Here is a 20,515-nt window from a genome sequence, read left to right as displayed (position 1 = left end):
GTGTGTGTAGGTGGGGTGGGCAAGAAAAAAAGGAGCTGTGTGTATTTGGAGAGATTCAAAGTCTTCCTTGCCCTGACAGGTGTCATTTCTCAGCAGCAGAGGGAAATCATGGCCATGTTGGCAGGTGAAGGTGACTAAATTAGCTAAAGTGTCTATATTGAACTACCTCTCCCAACTAAGCCCTGTGGTTGAAACATAATCACTCAAGCCAGAAAGCATATAAGTGTGTTTCAGCCACTGATGGGAGCAAGAGGGAAAGGAGTGTTCTGGGACCACGTGAGCCTCCTTGCTGAGATTCTCTGACACTGGCTGTCTTCACAGGGCTGCTCCGGCTGCTCGTCCATGCCTATGGTGAAGCTCAGAGACACCTGAAAGCCCACTGGGGCCTGAGACATTTGGAAATAATGCCCCAGGGCCAGCCCGCCTCCCCCGATTCTGCATTTTGGAGTATGTGTATACTGGGGAGAGGGAGGCCGTGTGTAAGAAAACACGCACTGAAATGTGTTATCTGTGCAGTGCTGATGCAAGGACTGGAGCCACCCAAGCTGGGTGCCAGGGCCGTAGGCAGAAAAGATATCTGTTTGTACAGGGTGTAGCCTAAGAAACATGTTGGACCCCACTTGTGTCTAGGGTTTCTGCACTGTCTTCTGCAGGCTGCCCACACCAGGCAGGCAAGCCCAGTGTATCCTGAACCTGGGGGATGCGGCCTGGCTAATGCAGTGTCCCCCCTTCAGTGATGAAAAGCAGGCACACGGGGTCTGTCCTGGTCTCTGTGGGTCCTGACATGGAATCCAGTCTTCTTTACCAATCTGGTGGCCTAATCTGCACTTAGAGAAATGGGGTGCCAATGGTTTAGAGGACCATCATTCTTGGATGACCACTGTTACGTGCAGGAGATCTTTCTAGCTGTGGAATGTGGGGTTGTGACTTCCAGAGACTTGGCTTTAGGCAGGGAAGAATAGAGCTGGACCTTGGAAAGGATCTTTTTGCTTACTAGCATCTGAGATTATAAAAAATTATTTTTTTAATCAAAAATTTCCAAAATAAAGTGAGTGATTTCCCCAACCCCAAAGATGCAAGTCATATTAGCTGTCCCTCAGGTTTATCACAAGTCAGATGAAAAGAAAAGCAAGAAGCAGCTGTGAAGGAGAAAGGAAGGGCCAGAGCAAGGGCAGACGTGGCTTTGGACCCGGGAGGGAGAGCCCCTGCGCCTGGTACACCTCTGCTCCCAGGCCCAGTTCTGGGTAACTCCACCAGCGTGAAGTCTGGCTGGATTCGGCCGTAAAGGACAATGACTATGTGAAGGCATCTGACAGAAGTGCCCGCCCAGAAAGCAGAATCTCTTGGCTCCACAGCATCCCAGGTCATGTGGCGCGTAGCTCAGCACAAAAATGATTCCTTTACACAGAGGCATGTGTTCTCGTTGTAGCTCAAGGCATAAATCATACTTCCCAACGAAAAAACCCCAATCTTGTTAGCAGCGCATACCTTATACTAGGAAACTTGCAAGGAAACCAGTGGTGAACCACAAAGCGGATACAGGTTTTTGCTTTTGTCTGTAAAAATGTACAGTGCGCCTGCCTGGGGCTGTGTTATCTGGACTGGGCAGTGCTCCCTGGCCGAGGACTCTACTCAGGGACTCCTTCATACCTCACCCACCCACACCACTGTGGTCCCCCTCTTTATGCCTGACACCTCACATTGCAGTGCATTTTGCCGCCCGTTGATGAGAAACAGCGACTCTTGGGCTGGAGTCAGGAGGTACTGTCCGAAGAGCCCGCTGTCCCTCACGATCCTGTGGGGCCCGCCCCAGGGCCAGGCTGGCCCCTCGAGTGGCTCCTTTAAGTTCTTCAGCATGCCTGTCTTCCCTGTGGACAGCTCCAGGAATAGCAGATCAGGCTCCGTCTCCAGGGCAGCGTAGATATAGTACTGATTGCCCTCAGTGAAGGAGCGCTGGAATGCCAAGGCCGAGATGCCCTGGGGGACCCTCAGGTCATAGAGGGTCTGGATCTCCCCCCGCATGGTGACCTCCTGCACATGTAGCCGGGGGCTATTGGAGGCGGCACTGACGACAAAGCGCCCATCGGGGGATGTGTGGGGGGTGCCTGTAACATCACCGTTGGGACCAACCACGGAGTCTGTGACACTGTCCACCAGTAGCTGGGGGACAGCCAGGGGAGAGCTGTTCTGTTGGCACTGGATGAAGAAGTAGCCCCCCAGGTGTGTGTGGGCCATAGCCTGTGGCACGCAGCCGTGGCTCTGCAGGCTGATGGTCTTGAGGAGCATCAGCGTTTCCAGGTCCACTTTGTGAACTGCAGGATCAGACTTGTTGAAGATGAAGCCGAACCTGAAAGGGGAAGAATTGCAGTCAGACGTTGGGAGGCCTCCTCTCAGGGTAGGGATATGTAATTTGTCTTAAACTATTGCCCTTTTCTATTTCCCTTTTATCGTAATGCTCCAATGCTCTAATAGTCTATTAATGTGATTATCAAAGGGCACCACCACCCATCTGTCAGTTTGTTATACTGTAGTGGTTTGCATGTTGCTGTGAGGCTGGAAGCTATGCCATTAGTATTTCGAATACCAGCAGGGTCACCCATGGTGGACAGGCTTCAGTGGAGCTTCCAGACTAAGACAGACTAGGAAGAAAGACCTGGCGATCTACTTCCAAAAATTAGCCAAAGAAAAACCAATGGATCACAATAGAATACTGCCCAATATGGCGCCGCAGGTCCCTGGGTGCTGCAAATGGTTCAGCGTTCAACTACTAGCGGAAATGTTGGTGGTTCAAACCCACTCAGAGGTGCCTTGGGAGACAGGCCTGGTGATCTGTTTCTGAAAGGTCACAGCCTTGAAAAATCTATGGAGCAGTTCTCCTCTGCAACATGGGGTCTCCATGAGCTGGAAGCTACTCGATGGCAACTAACATCAACAATAGTGCCGGAAGATGAGCCCCCTAGGTTGTAACACACTCACAATATACAGTGACCGTAACGATGAACTCAAGCATACCAAAAACTGTGAAGATGGTGCAGGGCTGGGCAACATTCTGTTCTGTTATACTTGGGGTCGCCATGAGTTGGAGCTGACTCAGCTAACAACAATCATGGGGCAGGGCTGGCTTCATAAGTGACTCATTTGTGATCTCAAACCAAATGCTGTTGAGTTACAAATATCCCTGGATTTATGCTCTTGTAACATGCACTCATCTTTTGAAATGGTGAAGGAGGAGGGTGAGAGTTCTGCCTTTGGGATGCCTTGGAGTCAGCTTCCTCGAGGCCTTGTACGGGCCCGTGTGGTGAACCTGTGCCTAGAGGATAAGCATGGAGGGGAAGGACAAGCGGCGTCTGCCCCGACTTGTGCTGTGATCACAAGACAGGAAATCCCGCATCCTAGATGTTTTCTGGAAATAACTGGCTAGGTGGTAATCAGGGATGTACATGCCACTGCACAAGCACAGATGTCCTATCAGTGACCCTTCCTCTGGGAGAGGACAGGGCAGGGAGCAGCCTCTTCTCCGCCACATTTATGATGCCAGTGGAGAGAACCTTGGGCAGTGGGGCCGGGGAAAGCTTTTCCCTTGGAGTGACATGGCCTGGTGCAGCCTTGCTGCCCTGCTAGCTACAGAACCTGGGGTGAGTAGCTTGCCTCTCCGAGCCTCTGTGACTCCGAAAAAGGTAGTTACTTTCTAGGATTGTTGGAAGGATTAGATGTGAGAGAGAAGTTTAGTGTAAGAGCTCAGTAGCTGGCAGTTGCCCACAGCAGGGCCTTCTGAAGTTCCTCTTTGGAGGCTGGTTGCCAAAAACGTCCTGACTCCTGACTCTGGGCAGGACTTCCCTTTGATCTTGAGAGTCTCTGCCTCAATCCCCTGTTCTTAGAGGCCCTTTGGCTCTATATCCACATACGAGAATACAGACAAGTCTCTCCCATGATTTTCTCTTGAATAAGTACACCTCAGAGTGGGGAAAATGCTCCCCTGCCCCAGCCACTTACTTAAAGTATCTTTAAAGAGCCAGAGCATGGAAAAGATAGGCAGAAAAAGACCACTTTTACAGGGAACTTTAATGCAAAAGCCATGCAGCGGAGTTGCAGAGCTGCTGTGTTTGCACGCCCCCAGCTGAGTTCAGCCTCTGTAAGTGGGACTGACAATCCAGTCTCACCATTTCATAACTCTTAGATGCTCTTCCCCAGCACCCTCTGCAGCAAGAGGTTCATACAGCGGTGATTTTCTGCCTTGGGGCAAGGGTAAATGGGTGAATCCTATTTTAAGAAGTCCAGTGTCAACTTGCAGAAATGAGCCATTTCTTCATGGAGAAAGGTTCTTGACATCAGATTAAAGAAAGGCATAAATACTTAGTGCCACCAGACACTTGGGGTCTTGGTTACTTAAAGGGCAGGTTTAGTCTTCTTGACGTGGTGTGGTTACAAAAAATGGTAGGGCTCTTGGAAATGGCTAGGGAAGGGGGACCGCCCAGGCTGCGACGAGATTTGCAGTTGTGGCCATGCCTATGGTTACTAGGCTACTATGTTGGGTGGTGGCAAACCATGGCAACCCTGGGGTCTTGCCTCCTTGCAGGCCCCTACATGGCTGCTCTGGAGGCTCCTGGAGGAACCAAGGGCCGAAGTTAGCATGGGCACTGAAAGGAGGCCTGGCCTTGCATTTAGCCTGACTCTGCGAATTCCTGGCTGTGTGACCTTGGCCAGTGTCTTAACTTCTCTGAGGCTTAGTTTTCCTATCTGCAGGGTTTTTGTGTCTAGCCAGGGGAGGGTGTTCGACTAACTCTTGCTTCCTCCTTTTTCCTTTGTCCTCCTCTTGGGGCCAAGGCTTTCTGACTTCACTGGTCCCCTGAGGGCATTAGGAGTGAGTATACTCCTTAAGGAAACCCTGGTGGCACAGTGGTTGAGTGCTACAGCTGCTAACCAAAAAAGGTCAGCAGTTTGAATCCACCAGGCGCTCCTTGGAAACTCTATGGGGCAGTTCTACTCTGTCCTATAGGGTAGCTATGAGTCAGAATTGACTCGATGGCAGTGGGTATACTCCTTAACGGAAACCCTGGTGGGGTAGTGGTTAAGAACTAAGACTGCTGACCCAAATGTCAGCAGTTCAAATCCACCAGGCTCCTTGGAAACTCTATGGGGCAGTTCTACTCTGTCCTATAGGGTTGCTGTGAGTTGGAATCGGCCCGATGGCAACGGGTTTGGTTTTTTTTGTTTATACTCCTTAACTACAACAGAGTCACTGACCCACCCTAACTAATAAGAACTAAGCCCTGAGTCTTTACCAGGGATGGGCCTATTTCTCCATCCCTTTCTCGTGGGGTCCAAAGCTAGCCCAGGAGGAGCGGGGAGATGGTGAGAGGGCGGGGCTGCTTCCGGCCGAGCTGGAGACTCCAGTGCCTTAGAGCACGGCTGCCGGCCTCACCTGATGTGGTTGATGATGAGGTTTGTTGGGGGAATGAAGAAGTCGTCCACTCCAGCAAAGGGTGTGCGGATGAGGTGCTGGCCCTGGCTGGTGCTGGCTTCCGTGATCACCTACAACACAGAGTGGAAGTCCCTGTGAGGGCCCATCCAATGGGTGCTGGACCCGGGATAATGGCAAGTTCCCAGGTGGAGCCCCCAGGAAAGGGAGACAAACCACAGTCTCAAGGAATGGGGCAGGAGCAAAATGAAGCTGCTTGAGGATGTGCTTGGGAGGGGGCTCATCCTTGTGGGGAGGGGAGATGGTGTAACCGGAAAGAATGACTGAACTGCTCCCTGTGCTCAGCCAGGCTTGACTGTGCTATGTGCTGTCAGCCGTAGTCATCACAGTCACGGTCGTGAAGGCAGAGAGAGGGTTGCAGGGGCCGTGTTGCGGGAGGGTCCCAGAGCTGATTGCTCAGAGACAACCTCCTCCCACAACAGGGAATCCCACCCTCCAACACACAGGCTTCCCAAGGAAAAGAGGGAGAGAGCTTTTCAAGATTGAAAATGTTAAATGGTGGACTTGTTTACTGGGAATCCATATTTTGGATGCCAGATGCCTGGGCCAGTTTGTTGGGAGTCCCTGCTGTCTGCTGCTCACGGAGGCACTCTCTGAGAGTGGTGACTCCATAATGTACAGTAGAAGAGGAAGCAGGAATCCTGCAGGGAGGCATTTAGAGGTGCTGGTCATGCCATGTAGATGTCCTGCAAATAGAATGCTGGGGAGAGGGTCCGATTTCACAAAGGGGACTTGGTGTGAGAAATCAAGAATTAGGCCCTATGCTTGTACAGATTGGTAGTGACAGAGCAGGGCTGCCTCTCTCTACCTGGAGGAAGCCTCTTCTTTCCTGTGGACTGGACAGAAGGTGACTGGAGCCATTCCCTGGTGTTTGTCTCTGCTGGGTCTGTGAGGGGGAAGGGTACACCGAGAGCGTAGAACACAGCCTAGTGGTGTTTGCGGTTAGACAGGATCAGTGTAGTCTGGAGATCCAGCCATAATGCCCCCGTGGGCAGGTAGTCCTCCCTCCGTCAGAGACTGTGGGCTGTGCCCTGGCACAGGTGGGCTTGTCCCATTGCCTTTCACCTGTGCTGAGCAGCCTTCACATTTTAGGCCACTGCCCTAGACAGGTGGCAGACCTGCAGCTAGGGGGAGGGAACTGGCCATTTTTGACCCAAGGGACAAGCCCAGGCTTTTGGGCAGGAGAGGAGGCAGATACCAGACACCTGGAGAGCGAGGTGAGGCATTTGTCCAGGTCCCCGGTGCTGAGCTGTGGCAGTATGTGCAGAAGGGAGGATCCAGGGTTCTGCAGCCTGAGGCTGGCCTGCAGGATGGGGCAGTCCCTGCTGCTGGTGGTGGCGGTTTGTGACTCACAAGGCTTGGAGCTCTGGAAGCTTTTTGCATTCTAAAGATAGATTGCCTTCTGGTGTTTGCTTTCTGACAAAATAGCGCCTGGCCCACCCCCTCGCCTCCTCGGGCAGGCTTGAGGCTTGAGTCACTTTCTGAGTGTGTTTCCCTCTGGGGGTCCGCAAGCATTATGCTGGATTGGAATGAAGTGGCTGTGATTTTCAGCTCCCGAGTTCTATAGTTTCATTAGGTTATTTTCTTGTGATTTTTTTTTCTTAAATGGTCAAATGACACTTCCATTGCAAGTTCATTGCTAAGGATAGCCATGGAGGAACTCATAAAACCGGGCATTGAGAAAATATCAGCATTAGGAAACTGGATCTTAGAGAGCCCGGGGGAAAATGCCAGAGAATTCCAAGAAGCCCTGCAGTCATTGCTTGACATCAGGTCTGTCATTTTAGAGTATAATAAGATGGAAAATCACAGGCTGTCATCGGTCAGTGTCATTCACGCTCCACCACTCTGACACCCTGTACTCAGAGGTTACTTCATCAAAGCGCAGAACCATGGACTATTGAACTGATGTGGGCACGTCAACCTCATTTCTCCAAGTGGTCATGAGGTCTTTCTTGTGTTTTCTTGCGTCCTAGCAGGTGGCCAAGCATGCAAGTGCCCCAGAGATCATTGTTGAGCCCCTTGCATTTGTTGGCACTATGGGCTAGGATCAGGAGATGCCAGTCATGGCCAGGTGGGGTCAGGAAGACATCTCCCCCAGGGGGCAGGAGAAATTAGCTGAGAAGCTACGCTTGTAGAAGAGGGGCACTGGGGAACAAGGTCTCCAATGGGCAGGCTGGGAGGAGGTAAGTGGGCAAGAGAGTGCTGGGCAGAATTCGAGAAGTTGTCAAAGGTTAAAAAACTGGTTGCTGGGGGAGGACTTTGGTGGAAGGAGCCTCATTTATAGACACACACCTTCATGTAGTTATATGAAAATTTGTTTAACCAGTCCCCTACTGTTTGATCGTGACCTCATGTGTGAGATCCACAGGGAGGAGCACAGAATTGTGTTCCACAGGGTTTTCCAATGCTGATTTTTCAGAACTAGACTGCCAGGCCTTTTTTCTGAGATGCCTCCAATGTTTTGGTTAGCAGCCGAATGCTTAACTGTTTGCACCACTCAGGGCCTCCATCAGAGTAAGAATTAACTCGGCAACTGGTTTGGTATTGTTGGATATTTAGAAACATTAGATATTATTTGTAATGTTTTACAAACCTAAACAATGCAGTAACACAATGTCGTAACTAAATCTTTGCCCACATCCATGACTAGGGCCTTTAGATAAATTCTTAGAAGTAAAGTTGCTGGCTGAGCAGGAATTTTTTTTTTAAGGCTTTTGGTACAGATTTCCAAATTGCCCACCACAAACGCTGTGTGAGCTGACCTTTCTGGGAGCAAGTTTTGCCAATACTTATTTCCTTTACCCTAGCCAACAGTAATGAAGGCTGTTTTATCCTGTTTTTCCAATGTTTATTCAAATGATTTCATTTGCTTGTCTTAGTGCCTTTCCTGGTCTTTCTATGGTGGTGGTGGGCATTGTGGTCTGATTTCTGATATTAAAATGCTTTTAGTGTTTTGTCTTTTAGGCAAAGATTTGTTCTTGGTTTTTGGGAAACAGTCATTATACTTAGGAATTTCCTTCTATTCCTATTTTTAGGCTATTTATTAAGAATGTCTTCTATATTTAATTAAATGCCTTTTCAGCACTCTAGGCTTTTTTGGCTTTTAATTTGCTAGTGTTACGAGTAACGTTGAGATTTCCTGAGAGTGAACCACAGTTGCATTCCAGGAACAAACCTTGCTTGAGGAATTCAGAGACTTTGCTGGGCTCTATTTCTAATATTATGTTTAGAATTTTGCTTCTGTATTCGTAAATGAGTTTAGTCTAGTTTTATCAATTTTTAGAATGACAATTATACAATTTCAAACTTTGGCCTGGAATAGTTTAAATAATATTAAAAATGTATTTTCCTATAATACATCCTTAATCTTTAAAAAAAAAAACTTCACCATGGCAATTGATTGATTTCAAGTTTCTTAGGTACATTTAAAAAAAAAAATGTTTTGTTTTCCGTAAACATTTACAGTTTCTACACAGGTTGTTCAGTGACATTAGTTACATTTTTCTTCACAATGTGTCAACATTCTCATTTGTTGTGTTCTGGTTGTTCCGTTTCCAGTGCTGTAGTTTCCCTGCCCCCATTGTCTTCCCATCTTTGCTTTAGAGTAACGGTTGAACTTTTGGTCTCATATAGATGGTTTTTTAGTGGAGCACTACCATCACAGATAATATCCTTTATTTTGTGTGCCAATCTTATTCTGCTAAAAGGTGACCCCAGGGAATAGCTTCAGTTTACGATTTAAATAGTAAATCAGGGTGATGGTCTCAGGGAGTCCTCTAGTCTCAACTGGTCCAGTAAAAGTCTGGACTTTTTAAGAATCTGAGTTCTATTCAATCTAGTTCTTCTGGTCTCAGGGTAGATGAGGCTGTGGCCTCTGTAGACTGTTAGTCCTGTAGGCTAGTTTCTTCTCTGAGACTTTGGTTTCCTTTTTTATCTTTTGCTCTTAATGAATAGAGACCAATAGTTATATTTTAGATGGCCGCTTGCAAGATTTTAAGACTCCAGATGCTACTCATCTCACTAGGATGCAGAACGTTAACTTTGTGGTGCCAATTGACTTGAGTTATCCCATGAGACTTCAAACCCAGAAAACCGTTCTGGCAAGGTATTTGATTATATCCAAGAAGCATCTGTAACTGTGTCCTCTGAGTATAGACGTATGCACACACATATCTGTATGTACAGGTACATATAGATACTTCAGTCTGTATACACGTATGTACTTACCTGTAACTACCCGTACACATATATGTCTATATACCTACATATGTGACCATACACTCAGTTTTTGGTTATTGTCAGCATTGTCGCCAAATTATATATGTCATATTCTTTAGCACAAACATCCTTTTCTCTAGTGCACTTCTTAGTGGCATTGTTTACTTTGGTCAAGCTGTGCTCATTACACTCACATCCTGTGCAACTTTTCCCATTACTAAAAATAACAAATATCTTCAATCTAGAGAGTGAATCTCCCTCCCTCTCCCCATCCCTGGTAGTCACCATGAACATTGGTCTCTGTATACATACCTATTCTTGTCTTCTTATGAAAGTGGGATCATGCAATATTTGTCCTTATGTGATTGACTTGTTTCACTTAGCATTATGTCCTCCAGATCCATCCATGTTATATTTTGCAGTATTCCCTTGTATGTATGTACCACATTTTGCTTATTCATTTATCCCTTGAAGGGCACTTAGGCTTCTTAGATATGTTTTGTAGAATAATCATCCATTTCCTCTAAGTTTTAAAATTTGTCACCAATTCTTCTTATCTCTCCTGTATCTGTGGTAATATTCCTTTTCTCATTTTCTCTCTCTCTTTTTTTTCCTTTATCAGGCTCACAAAGGATTTGTTTCTCTACTCTCTTTTAAATTGTTTTGTTTCATTAATTTCAGTTATTAATTCCTTCTTACCAGTCACTTTGTTCTTTTTCTAATTTCTTAACAAAGTGGTTCCTTTGCAGACTTTTAAGGTACAAATATTCAGTGGGACACAGCTTTCTCTGTGTCCCACTGGTTTTGATAAGAAGCTGTCTCTCTTTCATTGCTTCTGAGTCGGTTTGTTAAATTCCCTTTTGATCCAACAGCTATCTAGGAGTGTTTTCTTGTTAGGTTACTTTTAATTATTTCTGATTATCAGATAATGTAGCCTATAACATTGACTTTTACAAAATTTGTTAGAGTTTTCTTTGTGATGAGTGAGATGTTTCTGCTTACACTGTGTGGACACATGAAAAAATTCTCCTTGAAGGAGAAAAGGCTTTCTATATATTTATTAAATCAAGTTCCTTGTTCATATTATTCCATTCTCTTATATCATTATTTTTATCTCTTTGGAATGTAAAATTAAGTTGTATTTTAAAATCAAGTTCCCCTTATATTTTAATCACTATCGTTGTATGTATTTTGTTGCTATATTGTTTGATATATACTGTGATGACATAATGTCTCTCCTTGTGCTGTTCAATGCTTTTAACCTTAAATTCTACTTTGATATTAATACCACCACTCCTGCATATGTTTGCTCACCTATCACTATTTCCATCCCTTTAAATCTACTTTATGTGTGTTTCCTGTAAGCAAGTATAGCTAGTCTTTTTTTTTTTTTTTTTAAACTCAATCTGACTCGCTCTGCTTTTAATAGGAGGATTCAGTTTGTTACATTTGGGGAATAATGAGATAGTTACTTCTCAACTGTTAATATCAAACAATATTCTCTTATCCCAGTGAGATTTTGAATACTTTCCCTTTTTCCTTCTCCACTCTCTACACTTACTTTCAGTGCAACAATGTGTTACACCTAGTATTAGAATTTCCTTTTTCATGTGTCTCTCCTATTTCAAATGTCCTTATCTAGCACTTATTATACATTTCAAGATAGTCTCTCCTGATCCATTTTACTTTTAATTTTAGATCTTTCATTCTAGGTTCATCACTTACCACTGTCTCCCTTTAATCTTTGTCCCATCTTGACGTCTCTGATCTGGTTCATCTGATATTTGTCTAGTATCTTGTCTGAAATGGCATGCTCTCTGAATTCTGCATACCCTTGTATCTTTCTTTTGTTCTGACGGGTAAATGATACCTTAGCAGAGAATAGGATTCTTGAATTTCATCTCAGTAGCCTGTAGATGTCATTCTATGTGTTTCAGCTCCTGGTTTGGGTAAGAAGTCCGGAACCAATCTGATTGCATGGGTCACTTATTCTTTCTGGCTTGAAAGATTTCTCTTTATACTCGAAGCTCCAGAATTTTACTGAGAAAGGCAGAGATGTGTCACTTTTCATCAGTCCAGCTTAGAACTCATAGATCCCTTTCAATCTATACACTTAAGTTTTTTCAACTCAGGGAAATCAGCTCTGGGAAATTTTTTTCCACACTGATTCAGTGCTTGACCCTATTCCATTTGTTATCTTTTTATAAACGTTTGTGGTTCTCACTTTAAGTTTCAGTCTCTTCATATTTTTGCTTTGTGATTTGAGACTTTTTTTTCTTTACCTTTTAGGTCATTGTTTTGGTTTCCAGTACAAACCATGTATCTTTCAACTCACCTACTAAAGTTTTAAATTGGGAAATAATTTTTGTTTCTTAGTTCTAGAAAAATCTTTTTTGTCATCCTCCTCCCTACTCCTGAATTTCCTTATGTGCTTCTTACTTTTACTTTAGTCTCCTTCAGCAGCTATATTTCTGAGTTCATGCTCTGTTCTGAGCGATCTCTGTTCTGGCTCTTGGGCCCTCGGATAGGTTATTATTAATTTTTTTTGTCAGCTCACTGGCCCCAAGACTAGTTGTGGTGCCACTTGAGTGACAATAATCTCAGTTATAGGAGGCAAAGTAGTGTTTGCTCCCTGGTCCAGCAGTGCTGGAGGTGGCCAGTTCCCTTGAGGAGCTTCTCTAGACCTTGGTCTTCCTGGCCTCTCACCAGCCTCCAGAAGAGGGGGGATTGGCTCCACCTGCAGCCCTTCTGAACTACTGTTGGGGAGAGAATCAGACCCTAATGCTCTAGGTATCCATTTGTATCCATTGTATGTAAGGAATGAATTTCTCTTCTGTGCATCTAGAATGGTTCTATGCATCATTCTTGGGAGAACTAAAAGAACAGGCATTCATAACACTTTTTGCATGGCTTACTCCTCTCATGGAACCCCAATGAGAAAGGCTGGGCCAGGCACACTCAACGCAGATTCAGTATTGACCTTCCCTGGGAGGTGGAGGGAGGAACCCCACAGGATCTCCAGCCCATCAGTGCAGTGGTTAAATGTATGGTCTCCAGAGCCACACTGCCTGGGTTGGGCCATAGGCTTTTTTTTTTTTTTTTTTTAACTCTTTTGTGCCTAGGACATTACAAGCACTTAGTAAACGTGCTTTCATTTATGGATATAATTGCTGCTGGTACTTTTCCTCCTCCTTTAACGGCCAACATTTACTACTAGCTTTGAAACTATTTTCCAAATGCCTGCAAAACCCAAGGTGAAGAAAGCCTTAACCTTCTCCCTGCTTGGGCCTCACTTGCTGTTTGGCACCAAGAGGTAAGGGCAGGAGAGGCAGATATCTTGGCGCTGAGTTGAGTGGGGGCTGGGAACCACATTTTGGTTGTCATGACATCTGAATTCTATCCGTCATCAGTATTACTGCCTTTAACAACAGGCTGGGGTAAGATGGAACCCTGGTGGCACAGTAGTTAAAGGGCTTAGCTGCTACAACTGGGCTAAACCAAAAGCAAAGAAGTTTCCTGAATAAAACAAATGCTTCAAAGGCCAGGATAGCAGGGGCAGGGGGTCGGGGACCATGATTTCAGGGGACATGTAGGTCAATTGGCATAATAAAATCTATTAAGAAAACATTCTGCATCCCACTTTGGAGAGTGGCATCTGGGGTCTTAAACGTTAGCAAGTGGCCATGTAAGATGCATCAATTCGTCTCAACTCACCTGGACCAAAGGAGAATGAAGAACACCAAAGACACAAGGTTATTATGGGCCCAAGTGACAGAAAGGGCCACATAAATCAGAGACTACATCAGCTTGAGACCAGAAGAACTAGATGGTGCCCGGCTACCACTGATGACTGCCCTGACGGAACACAACAGAGAATCCCTGATAGAGCAGGCGAGCAGTGGGATGTAGATTTCAAATTCTCCTAAAAAGACCAGACTTACTGGCCTGACTGAGACTAGAAGGACCCTGGTGGTCATGGTCCCCAGACCTTTTGTTAGCCCAAGACTAGAACCACTCCCAAAGCTAACTTTTCAGACAGGGATTGGACTGGACTATATGATAGAAAATGATATGGGTGAGCTTCTTGGCTCAAGGACACACATGAGTCTATGCGGGCAGCTCCTGCCTGCAAGAGAGATGAGAAGGCAGAGGGGGACAGAAGTTGGCTGAGTAGACACGAGAATATAGGGTGGAGAGAAGAAGTGTGCTGTCTCATTAGCGGGAGAGGAACTAGGAGTATATAGCAAGGTGTATGTAAATTTTTGTATGAGAGACTGACTTGGTTTGTAAACTTTCACTTAAAGCATGATAAAAAAAACTAAAAAAAAGAGCTTGGCTATTAAACAAAAGGTCAGCAGTTCGGATCTACCAACTGCTCCCAGAAACCCTGTGGGGCAGTTCTAATGTGTCCTATAGAGTTGCCAGGAGTTGAAATGGACTTGATGGCAACTGGAGGGGGGGCAGTGTTGGTTGGGGTTAAGGTACCCTGTTAATTGACTGCGAAGGGTGTGTTGGCTTGAGGGTGTTTCCTACTCTGTTCCCCAGCCTTCATGGACCTATTTAGGAAAATGTGATTAGCCACCTTGGGAAGCAGCAGACACTTTATTAGATAGGGAGAGCCATTTCCCATACGGTGGATATCAGCTTCCATGTACTCAACATACCTGAAGGGTTGGTTGGGACTTGTGCGTGTCCCCCCAGCTCAGGACCCACACTTGATCATGTGACTTGTCATAGGACAGCTTAGCCGGCAGAGGGTCCACACCTATGGACTTGAAAAAAAATAGTGACAAGTTGGCCATCATTGTTGTGGAAGCCAACAGAGTGGTCAGAGCTTTGGGTGTACAGACATTGCTCCTGGGTGAGTGGAAAGCCAGCCGTGGCACCTGGGCAATGATCCTGTTTGGTATCCAGGGCAGAAGCTTTCCCCTCTGTGCTTTTCCTTAGCAGCATAAAGTTTGTTGTCAATATTGTTCTTCCTTTAAAAAACTTCTTTTCATGCAAGTTTTACTTAAATTGGACCCAGACCAACTTAGAAAAGCCTAAACAACACCTTTACTTCTCCTGAAAGCCTTTTGGGCCTCTTGATTCCTCAGTGTCCTTCCCCAGGCTCCTAGTGCCCTGGATTCTGTTGAGTTAACTCTTTTCCTTGGGCCATCTGAAACAGATTCTGAGATCACCCATTATTACTCTTCTCTTATGTCCTACTCTGAGCTGCCCCTATCTTGCATATCCTTCACCTGGGGTTTTGGGACTTGGGCTATAGCATCAGGCAGACTATTTACTGCTGTAACTGAAACTGCTATCCTCCAAGGATATGGTTTCTTCTGTCAAATGAAGGCTGTTTTTCTTCTGCTTCTACACTGTAGTTTTATAAGTTCCAAAACTCTGCTCTCTGAAATAGATAGCTCTACAATAGTAGTTGGAGCCTTCAATATACCACTTTCAATAATGGACAGAATGTCAAGAAAGATCAATAAGGAAAAAAAAGAACCTGAACAACACTATAAACCTCACAGACATATGTAGAACACTTCACCCAACAATAGCACAATACACATTTTTTTCCAGTACACATGGGTCATTCTCCAGGATAGACCATATGTTAGGACACAAAGCAAGTTAAAAACATTAAAATCATACGAAGTATATTCTCTGACCATGAGGAGTGAAATTAGAAATTACAAAAGGAAAGTTGGAAAACACAAAAATGTGGAAATTAACACACCAGTAGACAACCAATGGGTCAAAGACAACATCAAGAGAGAAATAATCAAGAGAGAATTTGGAAAAAATACATATCACAATGAAAAAACAAACAACAAAAAATGCTCACGCCACTAGACTCTGACCCTGTTTTTCTTGTCATCAGCCAATGTCTTGGTCACTCCCCTTTGTTCACTGAAGACTTTGACACATGGTTCATTGTCTTCTCTACCACTCACGTGGTCAACATTTTTATTACCTTCACATCCATGTGCATGATCCATCCAAAGCCCTAACTTCAATTATCTTTCCCCTACCACTTCTCAGCCACTACAACTTAGACCTTAATTTCAGAAATTTCAATTTTAACCAAACATATTCTAGCCTTCCTGATGGTGGGACTATACCCTCTCTGTCCCATTTCTCTTCCCCACATTGGGCAAAACTTCTCTAAAGGACTGCTTATGGATTCCCTATATCTACTGCTTAACTCATTTCCATCAAGTTTTTGTCATCATCATAGACCTTCATGTCAAAATCAGAGATCACTTTTGAATCATTCTCTTCCTTGATATTTCAGCAGGACTCCAGATGGTTGACTATTCCCTTCTGGAAACATTTTCTTCACTTGGCCTCCCACCTCCCTGATTTCTAAAAATTAGCATGTCCCAGATCTTCATCTTTGACCTTCTCTTTTTCTGCATCTCCCTAAGTGAGCTCATCCAATACCACTATATTATGATGACTCAAATTCATTCCTCTATTGATGACCTCAAGCTAACATACACAGTTGAACTGCTGATTTTGCCCATCCCTGCTGAAATCTCTGAAGTATTCCTTTACTTTTTTGCTCTGATTAAAACCTCCTGTCCCCTGAAGCCCTCTCAAGTAGAGGCTATTTATGTTTTTCTATACTTCACATACCCCTGGCTTTTTGTTATGCCAACTATTCCTCCATGTTCCTATCATCTGTCAGCTTCCTAGCCACTCCCCTTCATTTGCCAAAGGCTTTATTTAGCACCTGACACTGTCTTCCTCTATCCAAAGTGTCCTAACTCACCAGTAACAATAGCATGTCTAGCTTCTTGCACACTTTTTAAAAAACAAAACCCTTCATGACTACACATTCTCTACCAGCTACCCTATTTCTCTGCCGTAAAGTTCAGACTATAGCCATTCTCCTTTATGGTTAACCCTTTCTCCCATCATATTCACATCTCTTTGCTCGTGAACCCCATTTTGTCAAAATGAGTGATCACTTTTCTGCCCTCATTTCACTTTGCCTCTCAGGAGCTTTTTTTTAGGCACCAAGAAAGCAATAATTTTCATCTCCTTTGCTGCCTTCTCACCCTATCCAAATTTTAAGTGATGATGTGTCCCGTGGCTTAGTCCTTGGCCTTTTTAATATTGCACTTTCCCTCAAGATGACCCTATCCAGTCCCATGGCTTTAAATATCATATACTTTCATCTTCTGGTTAGGATGGAATAGTTTGTGGCAGACCAATAAAGACGATGATTCTGAGAGGAAAGAAACCTATCAGGGATTTCCCTGATAGGTGTTGTGGGGCAGGAGACTTAAGAGCTAAGCTAAAAATTTTTTTGAACTCAGAACAGAGTTTCCTTGTGAAGAAGCAAAGATATGGCAGAGAAAGGTTCTGGTAAATACACTGGGCTCTCAGTTAAAAACCCTGGAGTGCTATACCCTAGGACTAGGAGTGAAACAGAGGCAGATTAAGCCTTAAAAAAAAAAAAAAAAAAAACTTCAACTCAGCTTTGATTCAATTTGGTCCCTGATTAAAGTATTAATTCTCTACTCTGCCTGCCTAGCAAAGAAAAGGGTGAATCCTGTTTGGTGAATAATAGCCACCTGCAGTCTCTATAATATTTTAATATACAATGTTTGGGATTCAAGAAGAAATTCTTAGACTTGTTGAGACAGAACTATATGAATGAAAATAAGATTAAAAAGACAATAGAAACAGACCCACAGTGATCCCTATATTGGAGTTAGCAGAAAAGATAATCTAAGCAGAAAAAGCAAATTCAGTAGAAATTCTAAAAGTGAAATACGCAGTATCTGAAAATAAGAACTCAATAAATAGGTTTTTAAAACCCATATTAGACAGCAGAAGATGGGATTAGTGAAATGAAAGACATCCTGATATATAATATTCAAATCGAAGCACAAAGAGACAAAAAAGGACAGGCAGTAAGAAAAGTGAAAAAGATATGGGCAGCACAATGGAAAGGTCTAACATTTTTAAATGGAGTTCCTGAAGGAGAGAACCAGGCAGCAGAATATTTGAAGAAATAGAGGCTGAGAATTTTTCAATCTCATGAAAGACATCATCTGCACATTCTAGAATCCCTGCAAACCCCAAATCCAGATATAAATTCAGAGAACACTATACCCTGGTACATCATAGTAAAACTACTGAAAACCAAAGAGAAAAACCTTAAAAATAGCCCGAAAGGGGGAAAAAAAGGTACATAACCCTCAAAAGAGCAACGATAAGACAGAAGGTTGACTTATCAACAACAAAAAAATGGAAGCCAGAAGATAATGGAATGACATCTTAAAATGCTGAAAGAAAATAATTATCAATCTAGAATTCTATACAAAGTCAAAATATCATTCAAAAATACATTTTCAAACAAACAAAACCTGTGAGAATCTGTTGCCAGTAGACCTGCACTGAAAGCATTCTTAGAGAAACTTCTTCAGTCAGAATGAAAATGATTCCAGACAGAAATAGGGAACTGCAGGAAGGATAATAATTTATGGAAAGGGTAAATACATGGGTGAATATAAATGACTATCACCTGCACAAAATAATAATAGCCATGTCTTGGGTTATGTTACAACAATAATACAAAGTTAAAATTCATTACAATGATAAAGCAAAAGGTGGTGGTGGGTTAATGGAGTTAAAGGGTTCTAAGGTTCTAGCACTATTGGAGAAGTGAAGTAATAACTTGTGTGAGACTGTATTGAGGAGAGGGTGCATGTGGTAATCTTTATGGTAAGAATAACAAAATAAAAGGATTCATCACCAAGTTAACAGACGAAAAATAGAATATAAAAAATATTTGGCTAATCTAAAAGAAAGCAAAAAGGAGAAAAAAGCAACATGAACAGGCAGGTCAAATTAAAAAATAGTATGACAGTAGCTATAACTCAACTATATAATTAATTGGAGCCCTGGTGGAACAGTAGTTACAAACTGGGCTGTTAGCCAAAAGGTCGGCAGTTCAAATCTACCAGCCATTCCTTGGAAACTCTATGGGACGGTTCTACTCTGTCTTGTAGGGTCCCTATGAGTCGGAATCAACTCGATGGCAATTGGTTTTTATGTTATGTAATTAATTGCATCAAACATAAATGGGTAAAACACTCTAAGTAAAAGACTAAGATTGTTAAATTAGATAAAAATAAAAAACCCAAAACACAACTACATGTGGCTTTGTAAAAGACCACCTTAAATATAAGGACATAGAGAGTTGAAAAGTAAAAGAATGGAAAAATTATACTATGCAAACGCTAATCAAAAGAAATCTTAATTAGCTATACTAATATTACATGAAATAAATAGACTTTTAGTCAAGAAGCTTCGCTACAGATAAGGAAGGATGTTTTGCAGTAATAAAGACTTTCCCTAGGAAGATATTACAGTTCTAAATCTGTACTGACAAAAAACATAGCTTCCATATATATAAAGCAAAATGTAACAATTTAAAGGAGAAATAGATAAATCTACAATTGTACTGGGAGATTTTAACACACCTCTCAATAGCTGATAGACTAAGTAGACAAAAAATTACTAAGGATATAGAATATCTGTACAAGACAATGAACCAACTTGACATATATAGGATACTCTACCTAACAATGTTAGAATACACATTCTTTTGAAGTGCACATGGAACATTTATCTGAAATTGATTATAATTTGGGTCACAAGTCTTAATAAATTTCAAAGGACTGAAATCATTCAGAGTGTGTTGTCTGGCCAGGGAAATCAATAACAAAAAGGTAACTAGTAAATTGTCTGTCATATCTGTCCAGAGAAACCACAACCCTGGCTATAGTCAATTTTTCCCCCACAATGAACCTGCACTTGGGCAGCTGGAGAAAAAGAAACAACCCTGTAGACTGGCTTAAATGTACATCCACAATCCTTAAGTGGACCCTCAAGTAGTGCCCAGTAGTCCTCCATCATATTTCCCTGGTCAATTCAATCACACAGTCAACTTTCACCTCTTCCTCAAACCTCCATCCTTGGCGATGATTTTTCTTATTTCACTGAAAAAATAAAAGAAACTAGAAGAGAACTTCATTTAACTACCACCATTGTATCACTTATCTGCATCTGTGCCTGAATACTTTCCATTTCCTCCTGTTATCATGAAAGATTGTCCATGCTTTTGTCTAAGGCTAGCATCTTCATTTGTGTGCTTGAATTCCACTGGGTCCTGCCTATTTTGATAAGGCAGGAGAGAAAGTGAAGAATTGGGAACAGCTATTCTCATTAGCATACAAAATGCTGTAATGCAAAAAAAAAAAATTCTTATTGGCATTCACCTCCAGCTTCTGCCTCACATGTCTACTTTCACAGTGAAACCCCTTAAAATGGTGTCTATATTCACCATCTCCAATTCCTCACCTCCCACTCTAACTTGAATCTACTCTAACAGGCCTTCATTCCACCCTTATCATCGTACCTCTTCCTACCAAGGTCGTTCATGACTTTTGTGGTACCAAATCCAATGGTCAGTTCTCAGACTCAAAATATGCAAGTGCTCTCTTCTGCAGCATTTGACACCATTGATCACTAACTCTTCCTTGAAACACTCCCTTCTCTTGGCTTCTGGAACATCATCCTCTCTTAATTTTTTTCCCACCTTCTAGGCCACTCTTTATTAATCTCCTTTGTTGACTTCTTCCTAATCTTTAAATGTTGGAGTGCTCTGGGGCTCCAGCTTCAACCTCTTCTCTGTATTAATCTCAGTGACTTCACCCAAGTCTCTGGCTTTAATACAATCCATATAGTAATGGCTCCCAAACTGACATCTCCAGCCTAGACTGCTCCTTTGACTCCAGGCCTGTC

At 43.4% G+C, this 20,515-nt stretch overlaps 1 protein-coding gene across 1 annotated transcript in view; it reads right to left on the bottom strand.

Moving 5' to 3' along the window:
• Positions 1-934: 934 nt before the first annotated feature.
• Positions 935-20,515, bottom strand: part of FSTL4 (follistatin like 4) — a 486,914-nt gene continuing 467,333 nt past the window's right edge. The window contains exons 14-16 of the mRNA XM_003405014.3: positions 14,365-14,472; positions 5,423-5,532; positions 935-2,347 (exon numbers count right to left, since the gene is read on the bottom strand). Coding sequence (XP_003405062.1) covers positions 1,645-2,347; positions 5,423-5,532; positions 14,365-14,472 — 921 coding nt within the window. The 3' untranslated portion in view covers positions 935-1,644. The remainder of the gene's footprint in view (positions 2,348-5,422; positions 5,533-14,364; positions 14,473-20,515) is intronic.

Source organism: Loxodonta africana, chromosome 2, assembly GCF_030014295.1.
Source record: "Loxodonta africana isolate mLoxAfr1 chromosome 2, mLoxAfr1.hap2, whole genome shotgun sequence".
Classification (NCBI taxonomy): Eukaryota; Metazoa; Chordata; class Mammalia; order Proboscidea; family Elephantidae; genus Loxodonta; species Loxodonta africana.
The sequence above is the reverse complement of the archived record's forward strand: the minus strand, read 5'-3'. Positions and strand labels throughout refer to the sequence as shown.